The 23,380-nt window shown below is 44.7% G+C and overlaps 1 protein-coding gene across 2 annotated transcripts in view; it reads right to left on the bottom strand.

Annotated features, from left to right (window-relative positions):
* The window catches only part of LOC147712358 (uncharacterized), a 61,705-nt gene that overhangs the window by 36,178 nt on the left and 2,147 nt on the right, over positions 1 to 23,380 (bottom strand). For both annotated transcript variants that reach the window (XM_086923056.1, XM_086923055.1), the window contains one exon: positions 19,215 to 19,295. In XM_086923056.1, the coding sequence (XP_086779182.1) occupies positions 19,215 to 19,265 (51 nt within the window). In that variant the 5' untranslated portion in view covers positions 19,266 to 19,295. The remainder of the gene's footprint in view (positions 1 to 19,214; positions 19,296 to 23,380) is intronic.

Raw genomic sequence — 23,380 nt, 5'->3', positions numbered from 1 at the left:
CCATTCCTGCGGAATGGTAAAGGCTCGACCTAAAAATGAACAAAGGCGTTACACCACAGAAAACATTCAAATGAAAACATAAATAAAGAACAAGCAGAAAGGCAAATGAGTGCTGTCCCCTTCTATCACACCGAAGAGATACAAGAAGAAAAGCTTCCTTTTTGCGTAATAGATGTCCAACTTCCTCTCACTCATGACAGGTACATCCTGACCAGCTTTGATCATAAGATTCAGAAAACATATGGCCCTATTGTCAAGGATATGCAACAATACTCTTTACTGTACTTTATTTCGCATTATTTCGAAGCATAAAAGTACAAACATTATTAAAAAAAATATATTACAATCTTAAAAATCTTTTAAAATACGGTTGAAACATACGTCACCCTAAAACCAATTATTTCATCAATACACAGATTCCTAATGCCCATCACAATGAAACAATATAATAAAACATCTGAAAGGACAAGCGTCTACAGGAAAGAGGCAAGAGCATAACACACATTAGGCTCAGCCAGCTGTCGAATAAAGTGCAGTGCAGGTCTACATTGGGCAAATGCATATTTACGCAACATAGGAACTAAAAAAGCTTTCCTTTGGGGGCCATAAAATGTGCAAAAGAATAAAATATGTAAATGTGTTTAAAGTGATCTCCCCTTACAAGGATATGGTGGTAAATCACTCACAGAGTGAACATTGTTCTGAAAGCCAATCATTACAGGAATACAATTCAAACGAAACCTGGTTAAGATGTATCGGTATTGGGAGTTCTGAACAAAAGGCAGGCATGATTGCAGTACACCTTTTACAGGAGGAAGTAAGCTATATGCAATTATAGTACTTCTTCTTTATCCTTTTCCTATCTATCCCCGTAGGTTTTGCTAAAAAAATCTTTTTTTAATTTAGCCTTTGGAAAGTTAACACATAGCAATGGAGTGTCAAATAGAGCTTGAAGTCCCAATGCAGCCAAGGAGGTTTCTACATATTTTAATAAAGGAATCCTATAAGCCAGGTCCAGTTTTAAATAATCCCTGAGGACCACCTGTTTTAATTGTACACAGTCCATTTTCCAAATGGAAAGCCATAAAAGTAATAGGGCTAATTTAATCAAGTCTTCCAAATATGGTAAGTTTCATTCCATATGGGCAGAATAGTTTGCACAAATACGGGGCAGAGTGAGAATTATCTTACAGAATGCGACCTCCACTCGCTGCTAATGCCTTAGATCTAACGTACCCCAGATTGCTGCCCCATACGTGGCACTAGCCTTGGCTTTCGGTAAATAGATATTTAGCATTTCAGATATAGATTTAGATCCCAATTGTTTAGAGAACTTTGCAAGTGCCACAATACCTTTTTCCAGGAGGGCCCTTCTATTTAGCACCAAATTTTTCCATGATCATTTCTTATTGAATAATACCCTAAATAGGAAAATGTGTCAACCACTTCCATCTTTCTTTCCTCTATGTGGAAGTTTAGAGACTTTCTTGGGTGCGGTCCTGCAATTAAGACAACGGATTGAGAAACTTTCACACGTAAATCTAAAATGGACATAAATCTCGTGTATTCCTCTACGAGCTTCTGCGACACCACTGGAGTCCTAGCCAGGAGCAGTGCATCATCCGCACAGAGGAGTATAGGTAAGGTGAACGCCTCCACATATGGAACGTCCTTGGTGATTTACCCAATAGTGACTGTAGCCCATTGGTATATAGGGAAAACAAAAAAGAGTTAAGGACGCAACCTTGTCTTACCCCTCTCTCAATATTAAAAGCTCTTGAACATTCCCCTACTCATCCGTAACTGGCACAAGCAGGCTCCTATGTATAACTGCCTTATAAAGGCAATAATAGGGAGGTCCACTCCCATTTCCTCCATGATTGCCCATGGTTTATTGTGGGTCACACATTCGAAGACGGCTGTTTCAAGTTCATAAATGTGATACATAACTGACCATCTTTGGTCAGAGTATATTTAGAAACGAGCATGGTCAAATGTAGGCACTGGTCAATTGTACCCTTTCCTTTTCTGAAACCATATTGGACCTTCGCTAAAACTCTCTTGTCCAGTCCTCTAACCTATTTAAAAGCACCCGGCCTATTAATTTTGCGGTGCAATCTATTAAGGAGATAGGTCTCTAGTTATTCAGGTTTAGCCTATCACCCTTCTTGTAAGTGGGTATAATTATTGAATGTTTCCATGTACTTGGTGGTCCCAGTTTGGCTACAAAATTAGAAACATTTATCAGGGCAGGGCTCCACATTGCCTTAGTTTCTAAGAAAACATCCACCGGGACCCCATCTGGACCGGGCACCTTCAGAGGGGTGGTCTGGGCTAATGTACTATCTATTTCTCCCACTTCAAAGGTTAGATGGGTAAGAAGCTGATCTTCAATGCTGTAGTTAATATTTATCTTCACCGTAGTATTTCTAAATATGTTTTCAAAATATAAGACCCACCCATCCTCCTCCATATGTGTAGCTAATGACAGAGTCCCCTCGTCTTTTAAGAAGGGGGCCTTTACCACCCTTCAAAACTCCCGGCTGTCCGTTTTCAGCAATGCCTTGTATATCAACGAAATGGATTTCTCCGGGAGGTTTCCGTCTAAGACCCTGTCTTCTCTGTGTATGTCATTTATGATGCTTTATCCTATATGGCCGTGCGATTTAAGTCTGACTAGATGTCACTTCTGTGTAGAAGGATATTGTTTTACTGTATGCTTGTTATGTGTGATTGAAATGTGTGCTTTAGAACATGTTCTGTGTGAGAGAACCTTATCTTGTGCTATATCAGAGCGAGATATCACACTACTATTGCTGTTTTGTGTGTAGACGCTTGTGCTGGATTTGATGTTCTGCCTGTTCAAAGCCTGCTCTGTGGCACCTGTTGTATTTGTAATATTGATATATGAGGTTGTCTTAGGCAGAGCTGCCATCTGGCTGATGTATCTGTTGGAATCCTCATATCTCACCAGCCAGATGCTGCCGTGTGATGTCATTGCGCTCTGTGTGGGCTGGTTACCACTTACGACAAAGAAGATTTATTGATGACAACGCTCTGAGAAGAGCTTTATTTCACTATTCTGTGTCTGGATGCTTTCCAAGGCATTCTACTTCGTGCAATGGAAGCTTTCCTATGCCTATAGGTGTCCTGTGTGTGAACTAGGGTGCCATCCTGTGTCTGATGTGTATGATCAAAGCTGTTACAAACTAATGAGGTAACCCAGAAATGGCCAAAAGACCTGGATGCTACACAGTTCAGATTACAAATGGTCCCATTGGCAAGGATATGCAATAATACTCAATATTGTATTCACATCATCCACAATTGGTATGCAGGAGAGAGAAAGATAAAGAAAAACAAGTAGACACTCTACAATGAAGATGAATTCAATTCTTTAAACAATAAAAGCATTTGCATACATCAATGCTTATAGGTTTCGCCTATTAAGTGCATAAGACAGAAAAAGTGCTCATAGGAGTGTTCAAGTGACGTCAGAGGAGAAGAAAAATGAATTTGAAAGTTATAGACAAAGATAAAAGCAGTGACAAGGAACGTGTCACAATGGTAAGTCTTTCACGAAAATTCCATCATATTTACAAAATATATCCATATAGGAGAGAAGATATAATTATGTTGTCGACATTTCGACCCGAATAATACATGTGGAAATTATTGACCTAATTAGTGGGTCTTCATCAGGACATAAGGGACCCTGAGCAACCTTCAGTGGTGTAGGAAGGATCTCATACAATCTGAGAACATGGACGGGCCAATATGCTCCTTGTCTAGCCTTGTGTGCTATAGATCTGAACTAGTAATGGAATCCAAGTGTACCACCGGTTCATGGCAAAATCAATATGAATTTCCAGATTAAAGAGCCCATAAACAAATTAATCAGAACGGATCACTGGCTTCAGTGTAAAAAGTCAGGTTCAGGGGCACCCCTAACAACTCAAATGAAGGGGTCACTCGATGAATGGTTACCCATTTAAAAATTCCCTTCTCTTGAGCGACCCTCATTTTGCGTATTGAGTAGCCACCAACGAGAGGATTCCTGCCTGCACATGGGGCCTGTATTCCTAAGAGGACTACAACACCCAGCAGCCTCCAGCCACTTAAAGCCCCTCTCGCGTGTGTTGTAGTCACGATAATAATCACCGGAGGCACCATGAGGTTCAAAGGAGTTTTATTGTCATAGCACAGCACCAGCGCGCCTGTTCTCTACCGCCAGCAAAGCCTCACTGACTCGAGAACCGGCGGTGCTCACATTCGAACGTTCAGCATAGGGACATTCCACTGTGGCGCGGGGGTGCGACCACAGTGAAGTCACAACATACCCCCCCTTTCCTCTACACGCAGGTAGGGAATTGAGTGATAAACAATGGAAGTACAGAAGAGTGAAAGACGGGGACAGGGAAATAAACAACAATTCAGCCAACAAGAAAATCATTCAAATGTGGAGGAAGTCTCCTGATCCGTAAGGGTCTCTGATGGGCTTGAGCCCCATGAAGGTTCTGAAATGCATCACTTGAGTTGGTTGCCCTTTGATCAGTGCTAAAGTTATCCCCTCCAGGGCCTGGTGCCCTCGTCTCTGTACCTGTGCGGGCACCGTCAAGCAATTGGCGATCCTGAGCTAGCATGTACCCTGAGCACGTATCTTTGGTGATTGCATTTCTATTAAAGGTTTCAGAAGAGTGGTCCCCAGAGCTGTACTTTGCCACTCTGCGCAAGTTCCATTTATCTCCATTCTCCAATACCACATAGAAGGGATGCACTTCTTTCACCTTGAATGGTCCTTGAAACTTACGCATACCTCTGACCCAACGTCCAGACCGGACTTTGACGCAATCACCAACCAGAATGGGCGGAAAATCCGTTTCGCTCGCGGATTTTGCGGATTTTCTGTAAATTCGCAATCCGCGAGATTTGCGAATCTCCCGCAAAATCCGCAAATCCGCGAGCAGCGGATTTTGCTCGCACTGCTCGCACTGTTCGCGTGAGTTCGCGGCTTCCCAGTACAACTTCGCGCCCCGCGAATAAGTGCAAAATTGCAGAAATACGATCTTAGCAAAACTGAAACTACTTACCAGGTTCAAAAGTTCAGGCTCATCATTAGTAGCCATTTCCTGTAGTGCTTCCTGAGGGGCCCCTCCAGAGTTCAGTTGCCAGTTGCAACTATTATGTGACCCTGCTCTGAACCTCAGAATAGTTACACATATGCCACAAAGGTCCTGAATTACAGCTAAGGGAGACAAGCAGGAGCCAGGCTGGAGGTTCAAATCCATTAATCAGCCCCTAATTCATTATTGTCAGTTGGGGCAGGGCAGGTGTTGTAACTAATTTTGCAACAATGAAAGCACTTAGCAAGTTCAAAAGATCACTAATCAGGAAGCACTAAGGAAGCAGGTGCCAGCTAAAAAAATATTCTGTGACACATTAATCAGCCCCAAATTAATTCAGGTCACTTGAGGCAGGGAAGGTGTGCTTGCGTTGCCACAATAATGTACACTGACTGGACAACCAGAGGGTGCTGTGATGAAACAGAGGGTGGCATGGGTGGGCCAGAGGGTGGCATGAGTAGTCAGAGAGTGGCAGTGGTGACAGAGAGTGGCAGTGATGAAGAAGAGTGTCCCAAACAGGCTGGACACGTAGAAACAACAAGTTCGCGAAACTTGTGACCCGACAGGTAAGTTCGCAATTTGCGACATTGTACAAAACCCTCGCGAACTGGCAGAAACCCGCGCAAACACACAAAAAAAAAATCCGCAAATTCGCGAGAATTCGCGGATTTTGCGGATTGCGAGTTCGCAAATCCGCAAAATTCGCGAACGCGAGATTCGCAAAATTCGCCCATGCTTATGTTAGACCAGTTTATTCCCATTCCTTGAACCTTCCTGGAACCATGCATGGGAATTCTCACATCACACTCACCGTCATTCTTTCCTTCCACCAACTCCCGGATCCGTGGAGGCACCAGTTTGGAGGTTGGTTTTCTGCCCCGCATGGCTACAAAAGGAACCACAACGGTGGTGGAATTTTCTGTCGTGCGATAAGCCCACACTAACTCGTTCAGAGTTTTTTCAATGTCAAGATTATTAGCGAGTGCCAGACTTATGGCGCCCTTGATCCTTCGATTGGCTCTCTCTACAATCACGTTGGATTGTGGGTTGTACAAAGTGGTGAACACATGTTTTATTCCACATTCACTCAGGAATCCCCTCATCACATTTGAGGATAATTGAGTCCCGTTGTCCGTGATAAGGATCGCGGGATAACCTTCCTCCTTAGAAATCGTGCGCAAAACTTTGATAGTAATGCGGGTAGTTATTTCTGGAAGAAGATAAGCAATGAGCCATCGAGTATGAACATCCATAACTACTAGACCAAATCTCTTGCTGGGGTGGACACCAGGCATAGGTCCAATAAAGTCAAGGCATATACTATGCCACACCACACCCGGATCCTGGATGGAACTTGGGGTGGATTGGGGTCCCACTTTAAGCCGTTTTTCAGATTCCCAGCATTCACTGCACCTCTCCACCCACCTAACCACATCACCATCCATTCCAGGCCACCAGAACTCGTTTCTCAGCCTTTTCTTCGTTATGGTTTGGCCTAGATGCCCTTCATGAGCCAAGTCAAAGAGCTTTTTCCAAACATCAACGGGGGGAATTAACTTATCTTCATGCATGATGATCTGATCACCAACAATAGATAGTTCATCAATGACTGCGTTATAGGACCGGACACTGACTGGCAAGGTACTTTCCCTGCGCCTGCCTTTAAAGATGAGATTCTTGACATTATTCAAAACCTCATCATGTGACATGGCCTCTGCCCACTCTTTCTTGCTGACCGCGCCACAACTCCACAGAACTACGTCATTCACACACGAGATAGCTCCTTCGCACTCCTTCATAGCCACTCCTGTTTTGTCCACATCCTCCCATTTCAAAGACAAACGTGACATGCAATCAGCCTGAACGTTGCACCAGCCCGAAATGAACTCCAGATCAAAGTTGTACTCCTGTAATCTTGAGGCTAACCTGGCTAGCCTGGCTGACCCCTTTCCTGTTCCACCTGGAGAGAGTATCTTCAACAAGGGATTATGGTCAGTGCGAAGTTTAAACCTACGCCCCCACACATACATTCTGAAATACTCTACACCCCAAGCAGCTGCCAAGGTCTCTTTTTCTATTACGGAATAGCATAGTTCAGTAGTAGTCAAAGTGCGAGATGCAAACGCTACAGTTTTTTCGCTATTTCCGTCACTTTGTGACAACACAGCTCCTAAGCCGGTGTCACTCGCATCAACTGTGATAATGGTCTTCTCCTGTACAGCAAACAGAACTAGAATGCCAGCATTGCATATCTCGAATTTGATTTCATTAAAAGATTTCTCTTGTTCATCCCCCAACTGAATTTGGCACCCTTCAAAACTCCCGGCTGTACGTTTTCAGCAATGCCTGTCTCATGTCTTCCCATGCTCTATCTTTTAAATCTTTTAAACTAGCCCATCTCGCCTTTTTATAAGTTGCTCATAGGAATCTTTTAAGCGACCGTTCCCTGGGCACTGTTTGAACTGCAATACACACGTTCCTGGCAGTTTCAGTACATTTATGATCAAACCATGGCTCTTGAATGATCCCTCTGTTCTTAAATGGGCAAATTATTTGTTATCCCTTTCAGGACTTCTTCAAATGCTATATTCACCTGTTCCACTAATACTCTAGTACTAAAAGTATTCACCACAAATGTCACTATACCACCTTATGCCCTGCCAGCTCTAGATGGAACCACCAACGTTTGGTAGGATCTAAATCCATCCATAGATATTGGTGCCACCTCCAAGGTTTCCTGGAGAGACACAGTGTCATTTTTGTTTATCTCATTTTGCCAGGTAATTATTTCAATTATCTTCATTCCCTCTTTGACCTTCTCATACTCCTTGTTAAGCAATAAACTATCTTCTTCGTCATTGTCTCGTACATTAACCTGCTCCAAGTGTCAATCACATTCCTCTAAGCCTGCGAATGGGGTAAACCTATTGTTAGTATAAACTTCATTAAATCCTCTCAGGGGTTTATTTCCCTTGGGGAGAATACCACATTATCTCTTGCCCCTACCTGAATCCTGCAAACAACATGGGGTTTATAAAAAAACACTAATGGCACAGCATATATCTTTGCTCCTACTGATGGGGTAAAGGGTAACAGGTCCCTGGCCAATTCTCGACTGCTAAAATGTATCACAATACAATCTCCTGTGATGGATTTTGGGGACGGGCCCACCCTGGGAATTCTCTATGTATAAACGTACCCACTCTGCCAAATGTAGTCAGCCAATGAAGTGCTTTTCCCATTATTTACTCTGTTGTTTCATATTTTGATTTTTGTAACTTCGGGACATTTGCCAGCATGATATATGGGCTTGCTTCTGGTGTGGGGGTGAAATGGTCTGAGCTCTATTTCTCTCCCTCTACCAACAACTCGTTGTTCCCTCGCTGGCATGCCCTTTGGACATGCCCTTCTTTCCTCGATAACTGAATCTGCTTCAGTCCCAATATGAGAATTGAGAGCTTGGGATACTCTAGGGGCTGAATTAATAAGGATGTTGGAAGCGGTAGTTACTGACCCTATGATTGTGCACACATTTGCGGTGGGTGATTCTGCAGATCCTGCATAACCTCTCTGCTACCCCTCTTTGGAGTTTCCAACCCGATTTGAGACAAATGATTATGACTTGGGGTTTAGGCCCTTTGAAGCACCATTGCAAATAACAACCGAACCAGGCTTCTGTGCTGACTCGCCCTTCTCAATTAATAACACTAAACATTGTTCTAAGGACTCAAGTCGATTTATCAAAGACTGAATCGAATTTAACATCCATGCTCTAATTTTTATACACTTCCTGCATATTTTCAATCGACAGACCCTGAGTGTGCAGTTGATCGATTCCAGTGATCACCCTCTGTGAGTTCCTCATTTTCAGGGGTTGCTGTTGCCTAGCCCCACCTCTTTTTCTTTTTACTGAGGTTTGCTCAGGTAGATGACTGCACTTTCATTTGGACCAATCTCAGTGATGGACGAATCAGGATTAATAAACCCCAGAGGGTCGATTAATACAGTGCCCAAATGGGTTTCATCAGAAGCGTCCCCGCTATTAGGTTCTCCAAGGGACAGTATACGTTCAGTAAGTTCTATCTCTTTTGAGAGTACATTAGCAGCCCTTACCAAAAAAGAATCAAGAGTCGTAATGATCTCCCCACCTGAGTCCGCTTGCTTGGTCTTTCTTTTCCCCATGCTGACAATCTTATTGAACTCGGGAACCAAACGCCCAGCTCAGCCTCTTCTGGGCACTTAAGGGGCTCAGACGGGCCTGTCCTTGGCCCAGGCGTGTCCCGCGCCACAAGACATCGCCCCGCTTATGCGCGCGAGAGGGGCTTTAAGTGGCTGGAGGCTGCTGGGTGTTGTAGTCCTCTCAGGAATACAGGCCCCATGTGCAGGCAGGAATCCTCTCGTTGGTGGCTACTCAATACTCAAAATGAGGGTCGCTCAAGAGAAGGGAATTTCTAAATGGTTAACCATTCATCGAGTGACCCCCTCATTTGAGTTGTTAGGGGTGCCCCTGAACCTGACTCTTTACACTGAAGCCAGTGATCCATTCTGATTAATTTGTTTATGGGCTCTTTAATCTGGAAATTCATATTGATTTTGCCATGAACTGGTGGTACCCTTGGATTCCATTACTAGTTCAGATCTCCAGCGCACAAGGCTAGACAAGGAGCCTATTGGCCCGTCCATGTTCTCAGATTGTACGGGATCCTCCCTACACCATTGAAGGTTGCTCAGGGTCCCTTATGTCCTGATGAAGAGCCGCTAATTAGGTCTTTAATTTCCACATGTATTATTCGGGTCGAAATGTCGACAACATAATTATACAAGCCTGGATTGTTTTCTTATCATCCTAAAGACACATGTGCTTTGATTGATCTGCATCTTCTCTCCTATAAGGGGTCTTAGACGGAAACCTCCCGGAGAAATCCATTTTGTTGATATACAAAAAACGTATCAATAACTTGCCTGACCCTCTCATCCGTTCCAAAGTCTCCGAGATCATCTGTGGCGTACCCCAGGGATCCTCCCTTAGACCGACACTGTTCAACATTTACATAGCCCCGCTCGCACATGTCGCCCGACAGCACGACCTCAACATAATCTCCTACACCGACTACACTCAACTGATCCTCTCCCTCACCAAGGACCCTATCATCGCCAAAGCCAACCTCCACAAAGGAATGAAGGCCGTCGCAGACTGGATGAAGATCAGCCGTCTAAAGCTGAACTCGGACAAAACGGATGTTCTCATCCTCGGCTCCAACCCTTCAGCCTGGGACGACTCCTGGTGGCCGACAGCACTGGGGGCAACCCTGACACCCACCGACCACGCACGCAACCTGGGAATCATCCTCGACTCAACGCTCTCAATGACCAAGCAAGTCAACACCGTCTCCTCCTCCTGCTTCAACACCCTCTGCATGATCCGCAAGATCTACAGATGGATCCTGACTGATACAAGAAAGACAGTCACCCAGGCCCTCGTCAGCAGCAGACTCGACTACGGAAACGCCCTTTACGTGGGAGCCCAGACCAAGCTCATCAAACGACTAGAACGCATCCAAAACACCTCGGCACGACTGATCCTCGCTTACGACGACACGGCCACATCACCCCCCACTTGAGAAACCTGCACTGGCTCCCCGTCAACAAGCAGATATCCTTCAAGCTCCTCATCCACGCACACAAAGCACTCCACAAGACCGGCCCAGCCTACCTCAACAGACGGCTCTCCTTCTACATCCCCAACTGCCAGCTACGCTCCGCCGACCTCTCACTTGCCACCGTCCCTCGCATCCGAAGAACAACCACCGGCGGGCGATCCTTCTTCCACCTCGCCGCCAAGACATGGAACACCCTCCCACTGAGCCTACGACAGACCCAAGACCTGCTGACCTTCAGGAGGATACTCAAGACCTGGTTGTTCAATCAGTAGTGCCCCCCCACTCCCCAGCGCCTTGAGACCCTCGCAGGTATGTAGTGCGCTTTACAAATGATTGATTGATTCATTGATTGAGAGCTAAGTGAGAGTATGATGTTGCGGGACTGGAGAAAAAGGAATGGCTTGAGGCCTTAGCTTCTCCCAGGGAAACAGCCGTCTCCTCTAGGCTTAGATTTATACAGCTGAAGATGCTCCACAGAATGTACCTTGCAGGACCGACGTTGGTAAGGATGGGTTATAGCATTGAAGCGGGATGTATGAGGAGATGCGGGCAGGAGGGCACTTTTGTGCATGTACTCTGGGAATGTACAGTTATCCAGAGGTATTGGTCTGAATTGACAGAGTGTATGCAGGAAGTAATGGGCAATAAGATTGATTGTAACATCAAGCTGTGTCTTCTGAATTTAGGGGGCCCTACATATTTAAGAGAGAATATGGGTGACACTTGGAATGATAATTACTAAAAGAAATAGTGCGAGATTGTGGAGGGGGCATGAACCACCATCACTGATAGCCTGGGAAAAAGACATGGACTAGTGCATAATGACGGAAAAGATAGTGTACAAAGCCAGAGGATGTCCTAATAAATGGAAACACATTAGGGGAAAATTGACTGGGTATAGAGGAGGAATTTGTGATCCCCAGCAGCCTAGACAGATGTATGATCCAGGGTAGAATAGCCATAATTTGATCCAATGTAAATTGTTTGTAACAGGCTATGGACTCATGTTTATGGTTAGCTCTGTGCCAGCGAACTACCCTTGGGCACCTGTGTTTGTACAATGTCTATACTGTATAATCGTGTCTTTAATAAAAAAGTTTGATATAAATAAATAAATGACATACACAGGAGGGTTTCCACCAGCATATCAAGGAAAAAGTATTGTGGAGCCAAAACATTGAGGACCAGAATGTCAACAAGGTAAGTATTTATAAGTAAGTATTCGTTTGCTATACTTAACTCCAGATATATGTACCCTGATGATATATATGCCTTTCAGGTACAAAGATATGGAGTTAATAATAGTTAAGTCTATGCTTATCTATATGCACTTGCCTTCTCAATATTTTGGTCTTCGATATTTCGATCTCTATAATTTGACATGCTATCAAAGTATCATCTGGGTTTTCCCAGTTCGAGAACCCGAAGGGACCCCTCACAGTATCCATAGTGATAAGGCATGCTTTGCCTTCTGACAGTGATGCCAGGTGCTTGGTGTGAGGGAGAAGGCTGGGAGCATCCTTGTCTCTCTTTGTGTGAGCAGTCAAAGCCTCACTCATGGGAGGCGGTGTGAACGTCATGCAGTTGAGGTTGGTACTTTAAAGGAATAAATGCTGTGCCAACACCTTAGAATTATGACTAGCCCCATCAATATTTTTAAACAACTAAAGAGTAGTGCAAAAGTGAGAAAAAATGCTTTTGTAGTTTATATTTTTAGCCTTCCCCTATCCCCCTAAAAAGGCAGTAAAGAATTAGTGGAAGCTCTCAAAAAAATGGGAGGGGGGGCAAACATTGCCCTTAAGCAAACACTAAAAGAGAAGATCTTTTTCTTTTTAAAAGGACCCTCACTCACCACTAGTTGATGACATGCTTCATCATTGGGTCCCTGCTGGGGTGTCCGAGTGCCTCCCCAGCGTGCTTCAATGCCTGGGTTACAGCGGAACGGGTTGGTGGTGTGTGTGACAGTGCTACAACTAAAATGTGAGTTAAACTGTGAGTATTCAAAAATACATGGTTGTAACCTATAAAAAGATTTTTAATAAAGGCCAACCAGTATTGGGTTAAAAACAGTGCAAAGCGGGCAATCCAAGGCTCTATGTTATGAAACCAGTGTTCTTTAATTATAAATGGTCAACATGTTTCTGTTGTTAGGGTTGCCAATTCGCTCAGCATTCGTCAGGACCTATATTTACAAAAAAGTTGGTCCTCCGGTGGTATGCACTCGCTAAGGTGCACCCTTCCGTGAGGATCTTAATGTGAAAAAGTACATGACAGGGGTACAGGAGTAACTGTCCATACCCTTACTCTCTAGTTGCTATTTTTTGTAGCCCCACCAATAGTCATGGTGCCAGTCTTAAGTCTCTAGACTAGCCCTCATCGTTCAACACAATAGTTTACGGTAACAGCGTTGTCTGTGGTTTAAATACCAGTGTGCGATAATGTGGACCCACTCTTGAGGATGATGGGGGCTTGGACAGGATCCAGCCCCAAACAGCAAATTGTAATCCCAGTGAAAAAGAGCAAAAGGTCACCAAATGAACCCTGCTCTTCAAGTCAGCATGCTCTAGATCTTTTTAAAGTGTGCTCAGTCAGGCAACACCAATGGCATAGGGACATTTGTCTGGCACCCAGGCTCAGGTCTCATGGGAGCCCATGCTACCACCACATTTAACTGATGCCAGGGGGCCTATGGATGACAGGGTGGAACCTCACACATACACCAGTCCACATGGTGGTGCTAGACAGCGTGTGCGCCACGCAGTCACCGTACATGGGGGTCAGCTCGTTTGCACTTCATTGTCAGCCATACAACCGCTCCCCCCGAGTCCTGGGTGTCTGTGGGGGCTGAAGCCAAACCTGGCCATCCCTATGGCTCCCTTGTACATTGCCCTTAAGCAAACACTAAAAGAGAAGCGAAGGCAGCACTTCCGGACAGACAGGCTGACAGCAGCAGGACCAGAGCTCCAGAGCTGGTCACAGCAAAGGGAAGCACAGACAACTAATCACTGAAGTACCACTGGTCCAAACCGGTGCAGACATATGAGTGCGCAGTCCGTTTTAATGCAGGCGCAGCTTTATTCTCTGTCTTCTTCAGCTGGGTAGGTACCCAGCGCCAATCACGACATTGACATATTTAAGTGTTTGGCTAATACCTTCAGACTGCTCCCTTGGTTGACAGAAGCTGTGCGAGCTGGATCTGATGTGTATTCCAGGCCTAAGCCAGACGTAAGAAAAGAACTCCACATAAGACCGTTTCTGCCAGTTTTGCTGGGTAGATTTCAGGGCTTCTTCAGGTGATTTTCAGGTGAGGCTGCCTGAGCTAGAAGGATTGTGCCATCCCCCATAGTGAAGGGCGAAAAAAAGCAGGGGCCTTGCTGTTCTGCTGGCAGGAACACTCCCCATTGTTTCTGGCACAGCCATGGGGTACCACAAGACATTACAAACCTACTGCGATCTGCGGCCATAACCATATAGTAAGGTGATAGAGGGGGGATGTTTTGAAAAACAATTGCATGGGGAATATTTGGCATCCACATTCTCCCACATCAGTCAAGTTTAACTTGGGATAACTGAAGTGATGTCCTGCATGGTCCCATGAATTAGGGAATCATTGGGCACACCAAAAGAATAGAAGGGACAATTGTGTGGGGAAGGGACGCTAGTGCGAGTAAGGTGCTGCTATAACCTTAACATTTTATTTCATGTTCTCTGGTCTCAGGCCAATACCTTGCAGTTGACTTCTGAGATTGCTTGCTTTTAACCATTCCTCTCTGCTTGTATTTTAATTGAATCTTCTTTTTATTGGTGTGGATGTTACCTGCTGTATGCCTCCCAACTCGCCTGTCCGCTGTGGGTGCTTCTCGATTGAGCGGAGAGAGTTCCTTTGCACTTCTAGTTCCGCCTCTAGCTGGCTGCCATTTTAGGTTGCTGTTGGCAGTCCAGCTCTTTCTAACTTCCCGGGGATTAGGCTCTTATTAGATGAAGACCCGGGCGCGCTCTGGTCGCACGCAACAGTGTGCCGCTGGCACGCCGACGGCACACCTAAGGCAAGCCCGCCTGCGCCCGTCCATGCCAGAATCAGGTCCAGGGCCCGACACCCTGGTCTTTTTTAATCAGATCAGGAATCTCTGCAACTTAGCTGAAAAAACCCATTTAGCGCTTAATAAAGGTAAGAAGGAAAGTTGTTTAATATCGCCTGTTCCCTACTTACATTTAATTCATTGGTAGATTGTCCTCATGCAATCTAAAAGTTATGGCTGAACCCAGTAAGCTCTCTTCTGAGATCAAACCCCACTCATACAAAATAATTCCCTTTGCAACTAGTAGAAAAAATATTAATAGTGATAAAAAATTACAAATGAAAGGGACCTAGTAAAGTAGCTAACAAAGGACCAAGGGCCAGATGTAGGTCGCCAAATACCGGTCGGTAACGGCCGATTTCGGCCGTTACCGACCGGTATTTGGATATTGAGATGTAGGGGGCCTGAATTTACAGAATCGGTAAAGTTACAGATTCGGTATATTTACCGATTTGGTAAAATACCGAATCGGTAAATTTACCGATTCTGTAAATCCAGATGTAGGTGGCACTGAAAACAGTGCCACAGGCCCTTAGGAATGCGTTATTTACCACCAAATAATACTTGGTGGTAAACAATGAATTTCTGTGGGCATGCACATCTGTGCATGTACACCGGTGCCATGTGGCACACATACATGCCCTAAGGGCATGTATGTGTGTCACATTGCGCACAAGCCAGAATCAGGGGTGCAACAGGGTGTCAAAGTGACACCCCTTGTAAATTTGGTAATTTTACCGAATCGGTATTTACCGATTCAGTAATTGACATTGATTCCTGTGGGCCTCAAAGCCCATAGGAATCAATGGCAATTACCGAATCGGAAAATACTGATTCGGTAATTACCGCATCTTACCGATTCGGTAATTGAATCGGTAAAAATACCTACATCCCAATTGCCAGTTCTTAAATACCGAATCGGTATGATTCGGTATTTAAGAATCGGTAATCTGGGATTACCTACATCTGGCCCCAGATGTGTTATCTTGTGTACTGCTAAATAGCAGATCCTTAATAAAACCATTTATTCATGGAAACACATAGACCTGCACTAGCTTTTCCTACTGAAGCCTGGGCTGACTCCACCTGTAATATATATACAGGCAGCACTACCACAGAGTTTTAATCTTTATAGATACGATAGGGAATTTAAGTGTGGAGGAGGGGTAGCAGTTATTGTTAGATACGTTTTTGCTTTTAGCTGCCAGCCCTCTCTCCTCTCCTTTAGAGAAACAATCTCCTTTGTTATAGAGGTCAACAAGCAACAATCATGTAAGGGTATGATCTTATATAGACCACCTAAGTCCAGATAAAGTTTTCCTCAGGAAATAGCTAGCCTTCTGGAGCACTGCATCCTAGAAACCAACAACACGGTTTTGGGCAATTTTAATTACCATCTAGAGGCAAATTCAAACCCTGATACTGCAGCACTGCTTCAAACTTTCTCAGCGTTAGGCTTAGATCAAATAGTGCAAGAACCAACACATCAGGCAGGTCACACCTTTGATGGGATTTTTACTAATCAATGTAAAGACACCTCACGTAGCATGGTCCGACCATAGGTCAGTCTTCTTTGAACTGTCTCTTCTGCAGTTTAACTCTAATATAAAGAAATCACCATTTACTTTACTTTCACGAGCTGGGTGAACCGTGCAGCCAGACCATCTTAATTAAGTACCGGAGAATACACCCCTAGCTCTTGCAATTGATTTGGAGACAGCAGCTAATCAATATAATACGTGTCTGGAAACTGCTTCAAATCAAGTAGCTCCTGTCAGAACTGTTAAAATAAAACAACAAAGTCCCTCTTCCCCATGGTTTTTATTGGAACTTAGGAAGTGTAAGCAAATATGTAGAACCAGGAAAGAAGGTGGAGAATGGCCTATAAAGAGGGAGAGGGGGCAAAATATAAACAATATTTAGCCATTTATAAAGATCTTATCTTGAAAGCCAAGGCATCATACTTTACAAAAAAGATTGAGGAAGCTAAAGACTCAACTAAAGAACTTTTTTGGACAATCAAGAATTAACTAGTAACTGCTACAACAAATCCCTGACTGCTAATCAATCTTTTTGTGATACTCTGGCAAAGTTCTCTTTAGAAAAAGTAGAAACAAGTTAAAAAAATTCTCAAACTCTAAACTAGAGCCCACTCAATCATATGCTAATATGTGCAATCCACCCTTCGGGACAGCTAAAATCCTGACACAATTTATCGCCCCATCAAATGAGGACATTAGAAATCTACTGGAAACTTCTACTTCGGGTCCCCATATGATCCCTGCCCGCCTAACATAGCTAAACTGGCAGCAGAAGTTATCCTGCCTAAACTAACACTTATCTATCAAGCCATGTGTAAAATGGGCATCTTCCCAAACATTTGGAAGAAAGCAGTCTTGATTCCCCTTCTAAAGAAAAAGCCTCACTTGACCATAATGACCCAACCAATTATCGTCCAATTTCCCGTCTTCCATTACCAGCAAAACTGCTGACATTTTTTTAATGACCAGCTGGTAACCTTTATTGAGTCCAACAAACTCCTAGATACCACCCAATTGGGTTTCCGGAAAGGCACGGAGACAGCTTTACTCATGGCAACCTCAAGGCAGGCAAGTATTGGATCAAGGAAAAGGGGCATCCCTTATCCTGCTTGATCTCTTGGCTGATTTTGACACTGTCAGTCATGAATTACTACTAGATCTGTTAGCAACCTGTGTGGTGACAGGCTTGGCTTGGCACTTGTTAAAATCCTATTTAACGGATCGGGAGCAAGTGGCAAAATTGGAGAGCTTTGCTTCTCGTCCTTTTTCCCTTCCATGTGGAGTCCAGCAGAGAAACTCATTGAGCCCTACCATTTGTAATATTTATTTCTCCCCTTTATCTAATCTAATTAGAAGCTTTGGATTCTCCCTTACATCCTACGCTAACAACACTCAAAGTGTTGTTTCCAGAGGGAAAGATGATGCTGGCAAAGGGCTTGTATTTCATGACTGCATGCTGGCTGTCCACGATTGGATGGACAGTAATTGGCTTAAATTGAAAGCAGGAAAAACAGAAGTTCTTCTTTTTGGACCCCATTCGTCTTTTTGGGGCCCATCAGCCTGACCAGCTATTATGGGCCCTATCCCTCTTACAGTGGAAAAAGCTCGCAACATGGGAGTGCCTATTGAAAATAAACCTAACTTCACAGATCAGGTATTTAAGCTCACTTCATCCACTTTTAATACACTTGGAATAGTTAACAAGATGTTGCCTTTTATACCTGCTGAATTGCAAAAGACATTAGTCACCTCTCTAATCTTATCTAAAATAGACTATTATAACAGCCTTCTTCTGACCACTCATGAGTACAATATTAACAAACTTCAGGTCCTGCAAAATGCTGCAGCTGGACTTTTGTTAAAAATTCCCAAATTTTGCTCTGTGTCTCAAGACATAAAAATGTGCATTGGCTTCCTAATAAACAAATAATTGCATTTAACATGTTATGCCTAGTTTATAAAGCATTTCATAATCTTGGTCCTGTCTTTTTGAATCATAGCTTCAAACGGTATCTCACTGTCAGAAATCTTTGATCAGTAAACGCTAAATTAGCAGCACTGCCAAGAATCAAACAATGAGGGGGTGGGGGTAAAGAGCATTGTGCTGGAAGCATCCAACGCATGGAACATACTGCCTCTCTGCATTAAAACAGCACCAAGTCCTTGCCTTCAGGAAAGCTGTAAAGACCTGGTTGGTCAGGTCTTGGTAGCTTTTACTGTCCTGCGACACTCTGAGCCTGAACTGAGTAGTGCTTAGAAGCCTTCGGGCAGTAATGCGCTCTACAAATTCTGCTAACATAACATAACAAGGGGATGGCAGCATGGCATGTAACAGTGGAATATTGCCTCTGTGAGGGGGAGAGCTTCTTCAAACTACAGGCACAGGACACATTTCGGCAAATAGAATCTAGTTCTATGTATAATTCTGTTCTGTACATCAGAACAGGCATCCATCATAACAAGCGTACAACTGCAGGCTTCCGTCACACAGGCAGAGGGTCTAGGCACGTTATGGCTCCACAACACACATGCATGTGACAGGTACAGCACAGACTGCAATGGCACAAACTTCCATCACACACTTTGAACAGGTGCAGCATGCGCTGCCTTTCCAAGTCTCAAATGGGCGATGCTCATTTACAAGGTTCCCTCTCACACAGAATGGGCACTGTAAGGGCAGTCTGTGGACACTTCTCTTGCTTGAATTTGTGGACGTCCTGGCTCGCTGCTCATTCACTCATTGCCTCTCAGTGGAAGGCTGTGGTAGAGTAGTCATTTTAGACCTCGGTTTCACATGAATTGCTGCCTTACCTCATCTTCCGAAGATTCAGAGACATGGAAACAGCTGCATGCCCGGGGCATTATCCGCTGCTCGCTGCAAAGCCTGCCGCCCTGGTGGGGAGAGAGAGGTACAGCATTAGAATTTGCTGCAGATCAAGGCGGGGGTGATTTGGAGGAGATGTTTGTGGGCTCACGAACTGGTAAAGCATGGGCTGTTACAGTTCAGAACATCGGCTCATGAGCAGGCCACTTTGCTGGTGATGCAGCTGTTAACTGGATTTTCAATAAATAAATGAAGTCTGTTTCGTTAACATGCATGGGTCATAAATGATATACTTGAACTGTATTAAACATTATGAAGCTTTTTAAGTTAGTATAACTACTGGTCTGGTTGCACTGACAGATAATGAAACGAGGCCCAAACGTTTTGCCTTACTCCTCCATATTTTCCTGATCTCTTTTTTGTTGGCCTTAGGACTATGTGGACTTTACCCCCGCTAATCAGTTCTAAAGTGCATGTGCTCACTCCTTAAAATAAGGTAACATTGGTCTCGCCTCATTTGGCCTATTTAATGTACATATAATTCCCTAGTAAAGTGCTACTACATGTGCCCAGGGCCTGTAAATTAATTGCTATGAGTAGGCCGGCAGCATGATTGTGCCCGCCTCTTAAGGAACCCTTTAAACATGTCTTAGGCCTGCCATTGCAGCCTGTGTGCAGGTTTGAACTGCAATTTTGACCTGGCAATATAAACCTTTTTCGCAGGTCCAAACCTTCCTTTTTAATACATGTAAGTCACCCACAGGTTAGGAGCTAAACAGCCCATAGGGCAGGGTGCGATGTACCTAACACGTGGGACATTTTCTTATATGTTTTAGATGTCCTGCTAGTGAAAAACTCCTGAATGTGTTTTTCACTATTGCAAGGCCTACCTCTCCCATATAATAACATTGGGGTAACCTTATTACATTTAAGAAGGATAACTTTCAAATGGGAACAGGTAAACAGTTCATGTTGGATGTCTCTGGAATTGTAATGAGAATTCCTATTTTATGGTAAAGTCGGATTTTAAATTGTAACTTTGAAAATGCCACTTTTAAAGAGTTGACATTTTCCTCCCTTAGCAATTCAGTGCTTTCAGCCTGTTCCTGGGGCATAAGCAGTAGCGGTCGGCAGTAGGTGTTTCTATAGGGCGGTGACGTGGGCAGGAGGAGGGGCAGGGTGGGGGGAAATAATGTATGGATTACGGAGTTTTACAGGTAAGTAAACATTTAAATACATAAAACGAATTTCGTTGCGCGCACTGCATCACATTTGGTGATGCAGTGTGCGCAACGAAATTCGTTTTATGTATTTAAATGTTTACTTACCTGTAAAACTCCGTAATCCATACATTATTTCCCCCCTCCCTGCCCCTCCTCCTGCCCACGTCACCGCCCTATAGAAACACCTACTGCCGACCGCTACTGGGCATAAGACTAAGTGTAGTTGGTGCTTTGCCTTTGTGTATTCCTTCCAAACAGCCACACACAATAGAGATCTTAGGTGTGCATGTTTGGGCCATCACTGGCAGGATGTGAAGGTGGAGCTGGGCACAGCCCCACTTGCCCCTGAATAGGCTGTGTCCTGGCTGGACATAAAGTGCTGTATACCCTCTGTAGTTAGTTCTGAGCCAGGACAGGGGAAGCAGGAAATCTGTGCACTTCGAAGGGAATCCTCTAGAAGCTTCTCCTACTTTAAAGAAGGCACCAGGTATAAATATTGAATGTCAGACTCCAACTTTTCAGTACTCTTTTGGACCTGTGGAAAACTTCCAGGAAGAAGGACTGCAGCGCTACTGAAAGGACTGCTGCTTTACTGGCCTGAACTGCCTTGCTGTGTTGACCTGCTGACCTGCTGCCCTCTTGCCTGGGTGAGAAGGACTAGACCTGCAACCTGGACCCAACACTACCAGAGTTACCACAAGGGTTAGTCCCTTGTAACCAGCTCCTGGACTCTGCAACTGTGAGCCATACCCTGCAATGTGGTGCCTCACAAGTCCAGGAACCTTGGAAGTGGGCCTGAAGGTGCTTTGCCGCCCATCTGTGAACCCAGCAGAACCGATGCATCTCCTCTGCTGCGTGGCCCAACCCTGAGTAAAACCAACGCATCGCCTCTGCTGTTTAGACTTTCTTGGCGCCAGGACTTTGCATTCCCCTCACAGCTCGCAGCTTCATCTGAACTGCCGGTATACGACGCATCCCTGATGCAGGCCCTTGCATCATAAGCCCATCATCAACAGCATCCTGGATAATGACTCAGTACTCCGCATCGCAATGTGCTATCTTTGGGATTTTTCCTTGCTGTCATACCCAGCAGTCTCTATGTCAGCGTAATTTAATTTAATATTGTCAAAGGCTTGATCTTGGTGTTACAGGGTGGTTTATATTGAGGAAATGGTCCACCTTGGTTATGTGATATTGGTTATTGTTGGGCAAAGCCTTACTTACTCTCAGCTGATGCAGGGTTACTGTGAATGGACAAAGACTTGATCTTTGTTGACATTCAATGGCACTTACTACCCAAGGATAGATCATGATTAACATATTGTAACAGTCATTGGGTAAAGAGTTGAACTTGGTTGATGGAGGTTGGCAATTACTGAGATCAGAATCCTCTTGATTGATGTAGGATGCTCTATTTGGGTGTAGGGTTCAGCTCAGTGTCGCACAGTGACTCAGATTGGGTAAAAGTTGATATAAGTTTGGTTGGTTGACTTTAACTGTGCAAATGGTTGATCTATTGTAGAAGAAGTGTTCACATTAGCTTTAAGTATGGTGGTTTGCCTATGGTGAAGATTTTGAGTTAGTTGTCGAGAAAGTCGAGCCAAGTGTCTAGTCCGGAGGCAGGTCCACCCTTTAGCATGTGTGAGCTGTTCCCGTGCCCAGGGTGCCGACCTATAGAGCTCCCTGCAGCAGTCTCCCTGTCAGCTTAGGTCCAAAGAAAAGTGTGTTTACACATTTTTTACTGGAGGGTTCAGGTGCCTTCTTCTGCTTTTTGAGTTTTTCATTTCATGGAGCTTCTTAATCTAGCTCCCCTCACCTATTTCCTACTCCTGCCAAGTTGTCAACACTTGGACATTTAAAGTGGGCGAGTGGGAGGGGGAATCAAATTTCGTTTCACCCAGGGTGCTCTCTGAGTAAAGGCCAGCTCTGCCTTCAGGACCTGCTGGCCTGTGTGCATGGTGTAGTATCCTGAGAAGGTGGGGTGAACACTGTACATAATTTGTGGTGAAGAGAAAGGGTTGGTGTTTAAAGCTGGTCAGGGTGGAGGGTGGAACTTAAATAGAGAGAGGCTTGGTCAACTAAGACAGAGAGGTTGAGGTGTTTAGGGGATGACAACAGGATACATGTAATCATTGAGAGATGGGGACTTTGATGAGAAAATGTCTTCCAGATCTCCATGAAGGTGATGCTGCAGAGGCAGTGAAAAGTATCCATGGATGAAAATGATGTAATGCTACATGTGGGTGCTAGTGTGTGAGGTGTCTGTAGCCTGCGTGCTGCATTTTTATTTAGGAGTGTTATATATGTAGGAATGAGGTCCCAATGGGCGTCAGAACCTCTCACAAGAATTACAGAGCTGCTTTCCAAAACCACAAATGAAAGTTTCAGAGTCACACAGAACTGGTGGGACACACTTTACAAGCGCGTTAACAACGGGAGGAGTCGAGGTTCAACCCAGGTTTCGACCCAAAACCGTATTCCAAAAAATGTTATCCTTGCACTACTTCAGGAACACTGCATCACCGGTGCTGGGCTGGCCGAGCTGGGACTTCCACCCATTCACTCCACATACTCTGGAAGACCAGGGAGCAGGGCCGGCCTTAGTGCTGGTGGCACCCGGTGCGACAAATATGTTTGCCCCCCCACACACCCAATGACTGTCTCCTCGTATTCTCTCACTACCACCAAGCAAAAGTGAACCTCATCTCTCCAATTATAAGTCATTGCTTAACAAAGCGACCCCCCACCAAGGTCAGCGCCCCCTCCAAAGGTCAGCGCCCAGTGCGGCTGCACCAGTAGCACTGCCCTAAAGCCGGCCCTGCCTGGGAGATGGGTCCACCATGCATGACGCACATCCTGGGCCTCGGCCAAGGAGAGGATTGTAAATCTTTACCTTTGGCAGTCTCTTTGCTTCTGCTCATGAAGGTGTG

Source organism: Lissotriton vulgaris, chromosome 5, assembly GCF_964263255.1.
Source record: "Lissotriton vulgaris chromosome 5, aLisVul1.2, whole genome shotgun sequence".
Taxonomy (NCBI): domain Eukaryota; kingdom Metazoa; phylum Chordata; class Amphibia; order Caudata; family Salamandridae; genus Lissotriton; species Lissotriton vulgaris.
This window is presented reverse-complemented; position numbering and strand designations above follow the sequence as displayed.